Consider the following 15074-nt stretch of genomic DNA (forward strand, 5'->3'; position numbering starts at 1 on the left):
TGCAAGACATCTTTATGCATAAATTCACCAGTTTAGTTCTGAAGCCGTATAAAAACATCTTTTTGTTTTAATCCCGTGGGGTCGGTTCCCCGGTGCTTTCTCTCGTGCGCCAGACTGGTGCTCTTTTAACCTCTAGCGCCAATGGGTCGGTGCCATCTTGTTTGTAATATGACCCAGTCCATAGTTTATTACGATTATGATTATGACTATGACTAAGAGTTACTATTAAAATACATAAAAGGAGTTTTGATGATGGGTTTGGATGGGTTGGATGGAATAAATAAATAAATGAATACACACAATTTGTATCTATGTATTTAAAATTTAATTTTCGTTACTTATATACAAATTACAACATTCACTATTATTATAGGTATTAGTTGTCCTATATTTACATACTTTATGTAATTAATTAATTAATAGTACACTTTAGAAGCGTCATTTGATTTATTCAATAAGTATAGTCGGAGAGTCGACGGAAACATTTGAGGAGGTGCTTGATAAAAGCTGAAAGTTTGTTATAAAGTAAGCCCTCCTCAACACCAATCCAGCATTTTATATAGTTAGTTATCCACCGGCTCTCAAACCATTACATTCAGGAAACTTTTGGAAAATACTATTCACGAACGATAATTCAACAACCGTTAACGGGGAATCAAACCTGTGACCGGTACTAACCGGTTGAGACAACCATAAAGCCTAGCTCGGACAATTGCATCTATTATTTTGACTTGTTCAACTTCTTAATGCATTTTGGTTTAATTAATCTTTTTATATCTTGTGTGGGCGAGCTAAGATATTGCACGAAACATTAGGGCCCTGATTTATCTAAGATTTTGAAATCTTAACTGTGCACGAAATGTAGTAATTTTTCATACAAGGATTTCGAAATTATTAAAATAGTGCGATGCAATAAATTTTCAAATAATTTTAATATTTAAATTTAAAGAAATAATTAAAATAATAAATTGCAGTTTTTTTTAAACTCTGTTAACGTTTGACTGAGACTTTACCTTATGGTGACGATGCAGTATCAGTTAATCTAAATTAGCTAGTATCGATGCCTTTTTATGGAACACTCTTAACTGCTTAGCACCACAGCTTTGCCAGTGGTAGCGGCTTAATCCTATCACTAGACAAAATGCAATTGAAATTTTAAAAAAGTGCATTATGTTGAAGTTATGTTTGAAAAGTCCAATTTACTCAACGAAGAATCATCCTAAGTCTACGGAATTAGGTGCTTGATTGCCCGAGCTTAACTTTTATTACAGACCGGAATAGAAAAATGGAATTTTACATTAAAAAAGTATTTATGCCGATTAGAATTAGATCCGACATTGGTTACAAACATCGATTTCTTATAATTATACAATTAATAATATTTAAATATGATTTGCGGCATCGATCCCCGTTCCGCATACAAATACTGTACTTACTAAATCTAAAAAATCGATAAAGATTCCCAAGGAAAGCAACAAGAACAATTAAAATCATTGAAAACTTAAAAAATAACGAAATAAATACTGATTTTTATTATAATTTTTTAATAAAGAAATTGTCATTCGATGTCGTCTGCGTTTTCATAATCCATTTTACCTAAGTATATAAAAAAGTGGAAAAGTTTTTATCGTAACAAAAAGTAAGTTTCACCGAAAAAAAGTAATTATGTTAGTTGTAACAAAACTAGGAGTCACTTGCTCCTACCCTATATAACACTAAGCCAATAACATACTGAACGCCTATGGCAGGTAAGTTAAACTATATATGAATTATTATTTTTATTTGGGTACTTAGTTATAGTAAATTATTAAGAACTAACTATACAAGCTTGTAGGACTAACTAACCTTTATCTAGGTTATAAGGAAATAAAAATAGACTGAGAGTTCTAGCACGAAGTGTTTAATTTCCCCGTTTCTGCACGAAATTCCTCGTAATTAATTAGATACCTATGTGCAAACGTATGTAACTAATGAACCAACTCAAGGTGACATAAATCAAAACTAGAGATTTTCTTCCTACGTTTATGTATTTGATAGCGTGAAAGTTATCTACGATTTATAGGGTATCGAGCGATATGGCAATATGTTAACAGAGCGAAGTAGATACAACTGTTCCCTAGAATTGTAACTAGATCGCGCTTTTTCGATAAAATATAAATCGCAATAAGTGCGGTAATTTGATCGCACATCGACGAGGACTCGCGGCTGCTGCGATGTCTTGCAACAGGACGTCTCATTTTAAGGATCGCGGCAGCCGCGCGGCGCACAGCGTGACGTGGATTGTACAGGGTGCGAAGTGTGAGATTTTCTTCCTACGTTTACTTATTCTATCGCGTGAAACGATGTATATGGTAAAGAAAACGCCATCTATTGACAATACAGTTTCTCAGTGTTGTAAATAGATGGCGCTCTTTTGATACCATATAAATCGTAGTTACCTTTCGAATAAGTAAACGTAAGAAAATCTCTTACTAGGCACTAGGCACTCAATAATTGACTGACAGTCAGTCAGCTTATCTAATTATAACTGACTATAAATACATAAGCAGTCAGTGTATATTGCTATAGCTTGGTGTATCATAATATAAGAGCAAGTGACTCAATTTTTATTACGACTTAACACAAACCGATCGTCAATTTAGTCAATTTGCATTTAGACTCATCGGAGCCGGGCCGACGCTTCGTTAGCAGTTGTCAGTATCGATTTAGTGCCTATTAGTGAGGCCGCGACCGCGCGAGCCGATCGCTGGTGACAAGTCATTAGCGACGCGATGGACGGCTGGATGAGCAATATCCAGCGCGAATAAAGTACCTAACAATGTATTGCGTACTCCTCTCAAATCAAGTTCCTGGCCCAGGTCTGCATTGTAATCAGTTAGCCTCTGACGTATTTGAGAACATGTGCTTTCGAAGATGTCCTGATTTCAATGACGTAGGGGGCTTGTATGTCATTGAAATCTAAACGACGATCAGTATACATATTAAGACATGAATTTTGAGACTTGTATGAACAAGTGTCAACTTTAATGTCACAAAGTTTAAGTGCTTGCTCGATATAAAGACTGAAGTCACGCCAGAGGGGTTGAGGTTATATTGATTTACAAGTAAATGGCTATTATGTAAACGCAGGCGTATAATTACATAGTAATATTATGTCTCTAACGCAGACTCAAGCCGACTGAAATGAGAGCAGATTATTAGCTTACAATTACATAAATATTAAGGTCGAATTTACACCTATACTTCATTCTAAATATTATTATAACATCGTCGGCTACTTAACTATAAAAGAACCCAACACCTTCAGACAGTCGGATAAAATCGGATGGTGTAGAGTATTAGGCATCCTATTTTTTTCGTTACCATCGGAACGTGTAGGGAATTCTTAAACGAATTCTTATTGTAACATCAATATGTGAATATCAATAAAGTTTTAATGTGTAGGTAATAGGTATCTTAATGTAGTTAATATTTATACAGTTATTTGCTGCTTAGTAAAAAAGTAAAAGTATATCAATATTCTGACATTTTATTCACTTGGTGCATACCTATTTATTTCCGAACACTACAAACGTAGCTTATATAAGGCGCATCTTATATTTTACTACATACAGCATTGCCATGCGTCTCAACTTATACAACTGTCCAAAACTCATCAATTAATATTTAAGGTTTGCTTTAACATTAATCGGTGATGCAGTGTTCGTTACTAATGTAGCTGTATTTACCACAAAAATATTATTTAAACAATAAAATGTCAAAACATCATCTACATTTCTCGCATACATTTACAATGCAACATAGACAAATAATCTTTTAGTATGAAATCGCTTAAACATGAAGACAATGCTGTGTAAACCCAACCTTACACTAATACCTAAAAGTGAAAGAGAGATCGCAATATTCGTTCTCCCGCTCTCATTTTAGCCCGATTGTCATGAAATTATAAGTCGACAACTCCTGGACTAAGATTTATGTCAGGAAAACGTTGATAAAATATATGCTTTAACTATATAGGGATTAAATTGGAATTCGTTTGACACAACGACCTTGAGTTATGCCTTTCCAGGAATTGTGAACCTATTCCTGTCTAAATATAAATATAAAGAGTAGGAGATGCAGGTTGATTCTGAAATAATTTACAATTAATTAAACATTACGGATAATTTTTTACACTAATAAGTAAATACCTATCTAAAAAGAAATGTGCTTTTTACTATTGCATAGGAAAATGTTTAATTTAACTATCAACAGAAGTATTATGCGACCTTTTCTTTATAAGGCGTCGTCCACACAGACCGCTTTCGTAGCGCGATTAAAAAAAAAGACGCTGCGTTTTGTCTTCAATACACCGATCATATTGTATCTATTACAGTTTTCCGATTTAGTAGTCAAATATTTTAATCGCGCTGTACTATGCCGATGCCGGTTCGAAGTTAGAATCAGAACTTGCGTCATAACCTAATCGCGAGTTCATACGAATAAAATAATCGCGCGAACTTAGAGTGATCGCACATTTGCGTTCTTCTAGAACGAGACCCTATATATATTTCATATACTCAGAAATGTAAAGCCACGGACACACCTAACGGAAATGTACGAATTAAAATTTCAAATTCAATCTGCTCTCGACCCATACATAAATTAAATGCACCGACCGCCTCTTAACTTTTCTAACTACGATATACATTTACAGACCATTTCGGATTGCGCTCACTCGGAACCCATCGCATGGACACACAGATATGGGCTGGCCTTCACACCGTATCTATGTTAGAAATATACGAGTACCTACAATACATACAATATATACCTGCAATGATGTTGTAATTAAAAAGAGATGGATGGTTACATTGAACTAATATATTTAATGTAATATTGCTAATAAGTGACCTCAATTATTTTAACAAATGAAAACTTTGAATAGCGAATGCAATAGTAAGTGATATAGCAAATAATATAGCACGTTTTCTAGTCGTAATTTTCGAATGTTATCAAACACGTTTACCGCAAAAAGGACGGTCTACGACGGACTTGGCTAATTAGCCAAGTTTTAACATGCTACTTATACAGTTCATACAACTTATCTGTTTACTCAAAACATCATTGCCCACAAGGTTATTTGTAAAATACCAACAATTTTAAATCAGAGCCCTCCCCCCAACCTCCCGTGAAATCCAACTTGACAGTTCCTTTTAAGAGGGGATCAATTTGCTGTCCACGATTTCAATGGATGAATAGAAAAGCAACTGTATAGCTCATTTTTGGGATTGCAATTAATCCAAAGTAAGGAGCTTTTTTTTTTGTTGGCATGTCTGGTATGTCTACTATAACTAGCTATAAGGCCGTAAGGCTAGACACGAGTGGCAAACAACGTGTCCGTTGAATTTGGTATTGATTACTTGTGGTTACACATCTCAACCAATTAAGGTTTGATGAGAAAGAAAAAATATAGCTAGCTAGAGAAAATATACCATTAAAATCATAGAATAAGTATAGGTTGTTCAGTTGTATAAAGTACATTAAATGTCCTGTCTGGTATTTTGCAATATAAAACCCTGTTTACTATATTATACATAAAATAAGAATATCATATTGCACAACTAGTAATTATGTTAAATAGTAAATAGATAATAATATGCTAAAATTATGCCACTTTTTTTAACACATTTAACTGCAGCCCATACCTATACTATAATATGTCCAATTTTTGATGCGCGACTCGAACAGTACCTCATAAATATCACAACTAAATTAATAAATTATAATTCTATAACATCAATATACATAACCCAAATATATAATATTTATTAAAATTAATCCAAAATTTAAGATCTATATACAATTAACTGTTGCCAGTTCTCCTAAGACTGAATTATTTGACGTGTGTCATATGAACTATCAAAAGCGAACTTACGTGAAGGCAGTTACGAGTGCGATAGGATTGCAATGTCAAAGGGAATCAAGGATTTGATTTAAAGCTACAGCTTTTACAGAAAGTATGAATAATTAAATGACATTGAATACACAATATAATACAATAAGTAAAAATAATGAAACGTTTCCGATTGATGCTAAAATACAATAACATATAAAAAGTTATATAGGTAAATATATTGGGTTAAGTATAACAATGTTCTATCCACTTTCCGCCTATATACCCGATGCACCATCTTATAAATTAGGGATATGGTATTAGAGCGTCCTGTCCTGTGTAATTATCCGTGAATTACTCACCAATTAGTATCTATGTATGGACGCCCGGTTGAGGTTGGTTCTGTAAGCAATTCCGTTCCGGTGGTTTGACGGCGAGTGTGAACTCATCTTTATGGCCTTGAACGCAGTACGCTTCGTGTACACTGTACATTTATTTGCCTAAGAAAGTTTTCTTGAAAATTAACGTCACATCCACGTTAGCTGTCTAGTCTGAGAAGTGTGACTTTTTTTACCTACGTTTAAGAGCGAGCGAGGATAAGAAAGAGCGCCATCTAGTGACAGTACAGTTTCCCAGTATTTTAACTAGATGATGCTTCTTCAATACCATATAAATCGCATTTAACTTCCGCAGTTCAATCGTAGGTAAATATAGATGATCACACTTGTGTTATTTTAAATGGTAAACCATTGACAACTTAATACAAAGACAAATTTACAGAACGAAGTTTATTAAACTTGATAACTTAAGTAAATTAATAAATAAAAATTATCCCATAACGAACCACGGCGCGCTGGAATTTGAAAGGTCTGAATTGAACATTTCAGTTTAAGTTTTTATTTTGTTTCCTTACTAGTTAAATGCTAAATAAAATTGGTAGAATTATTTATTCATGGGTATTTTATTACGCTATCGCACTTCGCTGTCGAGGTACTTAGTTGTAGGTAGTAGATATTCCATTAGACTCAGTAAAAACTGAAGCATTACTATTCGTTCCATTCCACGTTACCGGCATTAGCTGTGAAGTCATTGACTCGTGTGTGCAATTAAAAAAACATTAAGGCAGTAGGTACTTGCCTACAGACCACCGGATCCGGCGCGGCTGTATACAGAAACTAGGTTACTAACGTAGATAATCGACAAAATGAACTGAAACCTAAGTTATTTTAAACATATCAAGAGCTTTAATGGTTTCTTGGAAATGTTTACACTGACATTTACGATAAAGCTTGTTCATATAAGGCGTTTTGCTCGCGTGTCTAATCGCGCGTTTCAACGCGTAAGATGGCGCGATTTTCACACTTACATAATTTTTTTTGTAGAAATTATAGGTAAAGGCGGAGGAATAGTTAAGTAAGTTTTTTAACTTACGACATTTATATCGCTTTATGCTTCAAGGGCCAGGTTGAACGTCGACCGTGCTAGAATGTGAAACCATATGCCAGTGCTTAATGTCACTAACCAAATCCTGTTTAATGTTAAAATCAAAGGTCTCTACTTAGCCTCGATATTCTGATATGCTGGTATTTTACTTAAATGTTAAGTTAATTTTTAGGTACTTATTGAGTTAATTAAACGTTAAAATAATTAATTCTTGTTACCAGTCCAGAGTTAGTGAGTTATCTGAGTTGTCCGCCTCCGTGCCCTGGAGAGCATGTAAACTATGATAATTTTCACGTAATGTGATAATTCCAATTAGCAAGTTAGATTTTTGGCGAAATACAATTTTGGAGCCATAAAGACATGTTCACAGTCACCTGTCGATGACGACTACGGCAAGGCGACGATACGGGGAGCTAACGACATCGGACGGATCAATTCGTTCACTACGGGGCGGGTGGTGCGGGGAAAAACGAACCTTACTGTTATTCAAATTCGATTGACTTTACTTAGGTAGTTAAGGTACGTCATGTAAAAGGGTGACCATAAAAGTATTGCTTAATTTATATTAGTAAAGTTATGAACTTTTCATTACTGATTAAAGCAATATTATGTTAGAGGTGTTTCTTGTTTTCTTTGCCACATTGAATTTGACGCGCAAAATTAATTTTGCGACGCAAAACTTGAGTCTTTCGTCGAGTTTGTCGCCATCTATAGCCACCATATAGCTGAAATTGAGCTTTACCATTTAGTGTTAACACAATGGTTGAGACTTTGGGGTATTTTAGTACTAGCCACAACTTTAACTAATATAAATTAAGCGTTAAAAATAATTAAATTGTAACACGTTTTATATCAAAATATAATATTTTATAGCTCTAAGTCACGAAACGAGACATGCTACGTGTCGCAACAAAACTATGCACATAAATCATAGCCTCTATTTTAAAATAATGGTAGGGACACACTGTCAACACCCCTCCGTACCGTGTCGCCCGCGCCACCCTGGTTGGGGCAAATTGAATAATAGTATTTTTGCTCAGGGTTTGTTTATTATACTGATACTTCATGTTGAACCTTACAGTTCCACTATGTATATAGGTGTTAAATTTGACATCACTAAATAAATTCCTTACATTACAATTTGCATGTCTTAGAGAATTAGGGCATTGACTAAACCAAGGTGGTTCAAGGTGCGTGTAGTGTTTTTGGACAACATCTAATGTTGCTATTAACAAATTGAGGGTGCTGTGTTGCCACTGTGCATGTGTTGTTTCGTTGGCGGCTGGTGGGATGTTAGATGTGTCTCTACCGTAATACTTACATAGATAACAAAAATGTGAAGAACTAATTAAAGACAGAAAGAAAACATCCACATTAGATCACTTATTTACGCGACATATTGACACTAATTATATTTTTTTCTTATTTTTGTCCGCTTAACGTCACACATACATTTTTGAATTGAAAAAGAAAACATCAAAATACTAATACAATAAATAATATCAAGGATAAACACAACTAAAATACTTATCTACTGTCTTTATACCAAATAGTTCTAGAACCTTTGGAAAATTAACATCAAACATGTCTTTTGAAAGTCTAACCGTAGCCACTCACATGTTTCCGTACGACCTAGAGAACAAAGCTAATTTATTGAAGCAGTTTCAGAACTATAAACGACTCACTGACTGACTGAACTGTTATGAAATAAACGACTCACTCGTTGACTCGTTCAATCGAGTCAATGCCGGGTAAATCCTCGACTCAGTTACTGACTTGGTGTAAATGAGGCTTTATTTCGAATGAACGACTCACAATGGCGAAATAATTGGTGCTAATTAAAATGTAAGTCTAAAAGTAGTTTTATCCTATTTTAAACTTATCTTTCCTTGTTTATTTTAGAGCCTATGTTCTATTTATCTAGCACCAATGTCATAGGAATTGCGGCCCTGCCTTAATAAAGCCTTCTTCATAGCAAGATATTTACTGTGCCGAGGAAAGTGTTGTCTCATTTAAGTTCGCTTGGTTTGAAGTCCTTGATGGTTTCAAAGTAACAGTTGGATACCTTACCTAATTTTACTTTGTTAGTTATTTGTTTATTCTCGAGTTGAAAATAGCGATCGGTAGTTACCACTTCATTTGTAAGTCAACAAAACTCTGACTGACAATATTGTCACTGGATAGGCTGTTTTAACTTTGTTTTATGTCGAATTGATAGACGCTATTTTGGCGCTGTAAGTTATGAAACTGTATACGAGTGTCCAAAGAACTAAAATTTGAACGAGAAGCTTATTCTATAGCGTTGTACTTCTAGGTCGTACAGAATGTTTCAGCCCTGTATCCTTGTTCCCCCTCATTCCCCCCCTCCTCGTCCCCGCGGCGTCTAGTGCGCAGGCGGATGCCCGCGCGGTACCCGCGGTCAGTCCCCGGTTGCAGTCACGGTCGTCCAACTCCATGGACTGTTGTATGATTTTTGACTGGAAAGATAGAGAAAATATATGGTTAGATAAGGCTTAGAGGTATTATAGATAAGATTGGGTATGAAGTGGAGCGCCCTTTACGAACGATCGATTGCGCGCAAATATCAGCGATCCATTGCTTCAAAACCACAAACGTGCAATCGAAAGCTGCGACTCGTTTGCTAAAACAGAAAACTACAAGTAGAATGCGCGCAAATAGCAGCCATCCATCGCTTCAAAAGTGCACAGCAATCTGTTGCTGCGATCGATTGCTACGACTTGTCTGCTATACGAGTAGCACGTGGCATCAAAGTAAGCTCGTGCAATAACTAATAAACAATGGCGCATTAACTTGTGCAAATAGTTTATTGCTTGCACCAGTAACTCGTGCGAGTAACGTTGACTCTACTAGCTTCCGCCGGTACGGTGTAGCCCGGTAGAGTTTGCATGGCTTACGCGAGTGTACTTGCAGGTGTAAACGCACGGGATTTCCGCGTGAACTGTTTGTTTACTCGGGATACAAAGTAGATACCCCATGTCGGCCTCCTATGCGAGATTTCTATGCAAAAATTTGCCAAGACCTGCAATTTAGCTGTCAAGTCGTGCATAGATAACAAAGGCTATATTTATGTCGTCTTACAGAAGTGAGGCATTAGCGGTGATTACCGCTAAAGCGGTGATAGCCCAGTGGGTAGACCTTCGACTTCCCTTTCGGGGACGCGAGTTCGAATCCCAGCACGCACCTCTAACTTTTCTAAGTTTTGTGCGTTTTAAGCAATTAAAATATCACTTGCTTGAACGGTGAAGGAAAACATCGTGAGTTTCCTCACGATGTTTTCCTTCACATACCTGAGAGCTCTCCATAATGTTCTCAAAGGTGTGTGAAGTCCACCAATCCGCTCTGGGCCACCGCGGCGGACTAAGGACTTATCCCCTTCTCATTGTGGGAGGAGACCCGTGCTCTGTAGCGGTCCGAGTATGGGTTGATATGATAACAGAAGAGCAGAGGTTTCGTAACAAAATCACTTATACTCCTGCTAATGTTTAAAATAGTTTTATATTTTTGAAGTTATACTTCTTTAGGCGCGTTATGAAAAAATGATGAGCGTGAAATTTTAAGATGCGCGCGCATCTGTGACACAAAATTAACAGTATGAAGCTGTCTGCTTAACCGCTCATTAAGTCTCGAAAAAAAAGCTACCAACAAAATAGAAATTGAACCTCGATATTAGTCGCGCATGTTGGTACGCTCGTCCCCTCTGATCACTGTTTTCATATTTATAATATTTATCAACATGTTTCTAGTTTATACATTCACAACACGTGTTTTAGTTTCATACAAGTGCGAATTATATATGTGCTAATAAATTATATTCAGTAGTGATTTAAATTGAATATTTTGATTGATATTACTTACTATTTGTGTATATACTTTTTCAAGTGTTCCAATATAAATGAGGTTAACTATCCGTATGTATTATTTATTTATATTTATGTATAAATAAGATGAAATAAATAAATAATTTGTAAATTATATCAATAATTTAAACCGCTTTTTCTTAGAAAATGCCATACGACTAAATAAATAATGACTTAACAATTATACATTGTAAAGTCAACATCTCCTGAGCAGTGGCGTGCATAGAGGGTATGCACAGGGTAATGAAGATGATATAAAATGAAGAAAATCTCCAGTACGAATTATAAAAGACTTAAGGATAGACATTGTAAGAGTTTCAAAAAGCTTTACCCTTAACTATTTATAACTCGTACTGGAGATTTTCTTCACTTTATACCATCTGCATACCCTGGGCATACCCTCTATGCACGCCACTGCTCCTGAGGATGCTCCGGTGTCGGAACGAATGGGTCGCTATATTGTGGTGGCGGCCATCTTGCATTCGAAATTTGTCATAGCGGATAATGTTTGTCGTAGGTTGCGATAAAAGCCGCCAAATTGTACCTTCTTACTATGTTATGTCTGTGACTACTTTATTCTTGGTGTACAATAAAAGTGTACCTATACATTCTTACATTCAGAATAATATTCTTATTGTCAAGTCCTTTATTTGATATAGAGAGAGTTGTGAAAACAATGTAAGTCGCAGTTTCGTATTGGCGGCCATCTTGGATTAAAAATTTGTCATCGTTTGACAGTGTACACTTTGAATTGTCAAAGTCTGCGGGATCATTCCGGTGATTTAATTGTACAAAAATCTTAAATTTTAATTTTGAGTGAATGTGGTTGTCCGATAACTACGAGTCCATTAGTGCCCAAATTAAATTTTGTTCAATATGTCCATTCCTTTAAATATGCATAAATATTTTTTTTGTGATACTTAAATAAACTTTATTTAACTAGATAGTGAGTTATTATAAACTTTCAAGGAATGTAATGTATTTTGTTCTATTGTTAGAGTCGTTTTTTCTACAAACGTAGAATAAGGCGAAATGTAAAAGTTTTGAATAGATTTTTATCTTGTTACGCCAAAGTATAACTTCTTAAACGTGTACATAAGTACACACTCGTTTTTTTATTAGTGTTTATTCACTTGGAGGAATCATAAATTATAATTTTAAATTTATAAAATTGTTGAAAATGTTTTGGATATACAGTAGATACGTATTTGCCAACCTATTTTTACCTTCTTTTTCTCTGTTTTGCGTCCGCTTTAACGGAGACTTTCAAAACAAATTGACCAGTAGGTATTGCGAAGTGTACTTAACGCGGACTTCGTATTCAGTTTGAATATAAATTAAGTCTGTCTCGAGGATTAGCAAAGAAGCTTAAGATACAGAGTTTTCTTTAAGGCTAAAGTGACTGCCGTCTGTTTGCTTACGGTACAAGTCACTGGCGGGCTCTGGTTTGTGACCATGCGAAATTCAGCCTTAAGACTGAAACTTTTCGTTACAAATTGCAATCTATGTTAACAAGATTAGCAAAGAAATAAACAAACTTCCATTTGATAAATCATCACATCAACCGATAGACGTCCACTGCTGGACATAGGTCTTTTGTAGGGAGTTCCAAGTTCCACGATTCTGAGCCGCTTGGATCCAACGGCTACCTGCGACGCGCTTAATGTCGTCTGTCCACCTCGTTGGGGGTCGACCAACGCTGCGCTTACCAGTACGGGGCTGCCATTCCAGCACCTTGGGACCCCAACGTCCATCCTTTCTCCGAACTATGTGCCCGGCCCATTGCCACTTAAGCTTCGCGACTCGTTGAGCTATGTCGGTAACTTTGGTTCTTCTACGAATCTCCACATTTCTGATTCGATCGCGTAGAGATACTCCGAGCATAGCTCTCTCCATCGCCCGCTGAGTGACTCTAAGCCTTCTTATGAGGCCCATAGTTAACGACCATGTTTCAGAGCCATAGGTCATCACTGGCAACACGCACTGTTCGAAGACTTTCGTCTTCAGGCACTGAGGGATTTCTGACGAAAAGATGGCACGGAGTTTCCCGAACGCTGCCCATCCGAGTTGGATTCGGCGGTTCACCTCCTTCTCGAAATTGGACCTACCTAACTGGATCGTGTGTCCTAGGTATACGTATTCGTCAACAATTTCGAGTGCAGTGTTCTCAACGATTACTGGTTGAAGCGGAACATGAGCATTAGACATAATCTTCGTCTTGCTCATGTTCATTCGTAGGCCAACCTGTTGAGAAGCTCTGCTGAGGCCATCGAGCATCGTATTTAGGTCTCCCAGAGTCTCTGCCATTATGACTACATCGTCGGCAAACCGAAGTTGAGTGATGTACTCGCCGTTAATGTTGATGCCAAGTCCGTTCCATTCCAGAAGCTTAAAGACGTCCTCCAACGCAGCGGTAAATAGTTTCGGGGAGATAACATCTCCCTGTCGCACGCCTCGCTGCAATTGGATTGGTCTCGTAGTCTGATCCTGTATACGAACTGACATAGTGGCGTTTTTGTACAAACACTGCAACACTTGGATATACCGGTAGTCAATTCGGCATCTCTGCAGTGACCTAAACACAGCCCAAGTTTCCACCGAATCAAAGGCTTTTTCATAGTCCACAAACGCTAAGCAAAGTGGCCGGTTATACTCTTCAGTCTTCTGTATAACCTGCCGCAGCGTATGAATGTGGTCTATGGTACTAAAGCCCTTACGGAAACCGGCTTGTTCGGGAGGCTGGAAGTCATCAAACCTACGAGCGAGACGATTCGTAATGACTCTCGAAAACAGCTTGTAGATATGACTCAGCAGCGAGATGGGTCTGTAATTCTTCAACAAGGTATTATCACCTTTTTTGAAGAACAGAACCACCACACTCCTGTGCCATGCCTCCGGCGTTGTGCCTTGGTGAATAACGGAATCAAACAATCGCTGAAGGACTTTCAGTATCGGTTTTCCACCTGCCTTCAGGAGTTCTGCCGTTATTCCGTCATCACCCGGCGCCTTGCCATTTTTAAGCTGCTTGAGAGCCACACTAATCTCGTATAGGCTGACGTCTGGGATATCTTCGGTATAGTGTCGAGTTAATTTGGCTCTAGGATCCTTAGCCAAATCTTCAACAGGCGTCTGTACTGTGGTGTACAACTGTCCATAAAAGTTCTCAACCTCACCCAAGATCTCAGGTTTGGAAGAGACAAGACTACCATTATTGGTCTTCAGTCGCATCAACTGGCTCTGACCGATAGACAGATCTCTAGCGAACACTTTAGAGCCTCTGTTTTGCTCGATGGCATTTTTTATACGCTCTGTATTGAAGTGCCGCATATCACGAGTCTGTGATTTAGAGATCTGCCTATTAATCCGCCGGTAAGCGGACGCGTCTGCTATAGACTGTAGTCTCATCTCTTGCCTCTCCGTCATAAGCTTGAGTGTATTGGTTGAGAACCTATTGGCCTTGTTTCTACGGTGGGCCTTGTAGAATTTGGACCCGACTGTTTGGACAGTTTCCACCAGCCTGTTGTTCAAATCGTCCACAGTGTCGCAATCTGCTAGGCAACCGAACCGGTTCTGTAGTTCTAGTTGAAAGCTCTCGGGGTTTTGAATATGGGCACGAGTAGGCCGGAGTGTAGACTTCACCAGTCTGACTCTTTCAAGTTGAACGTTTATACTCAATGTGCCTCTTACCATACGGTGATCACTTCCGGTTTTAACCCTGTTGATCACAGAGACATCATTGAATACATGCCGTTTGGTCGACATGATGAAGTCGATCTCGTTTCTCGTGGAACCATCGGGGCTTATCCAGGTCCATTTCCTGTGTGGCCGCTTCTTGAAGAAGGAGTTCATCATATAAAGGCCCTCCTTCTCCATGAAGT

General features: G+C 37.4%; 1 protein-coding gene across 1 annotated transcript in view; it reads right to left on the reverse strand.

The window, feature by feature from the left end:
* Window positions 1-302: 302 nt before the first annotated feature.
* The window catches only part of LOC120628561, a 137964-nt gene continuing 123192 nt past the window's right edge, over window positions 303-15074 (reverse strand). The window contains exon 2 of the mRNA XM_039896987.1: window positions 303-9795. Within this exon, the coding sequence (XP_039752921.1) occupies window positions 9738-9795 (58 nt within the window). The 3' untranslated portion in view covers window positions 303-9737. The remainder of the gene's footprint in view (window positions 9796-15074) is intronic.

The sequence above is a fragment of the Pararge aegeria genome, chromosome 13 (genome assembly GCF_905163445.1).
Source record: "Pararge aegeria chromosome 13, ilParAegt1.1, whole genome shotgun sequence".
Taxonomy (NCBI): Eukaryota; Metazoa; Arthropoda; class Insecta; order Lepidoptera; family Nymphalidae; genus Pararge; species Pararge aegeria.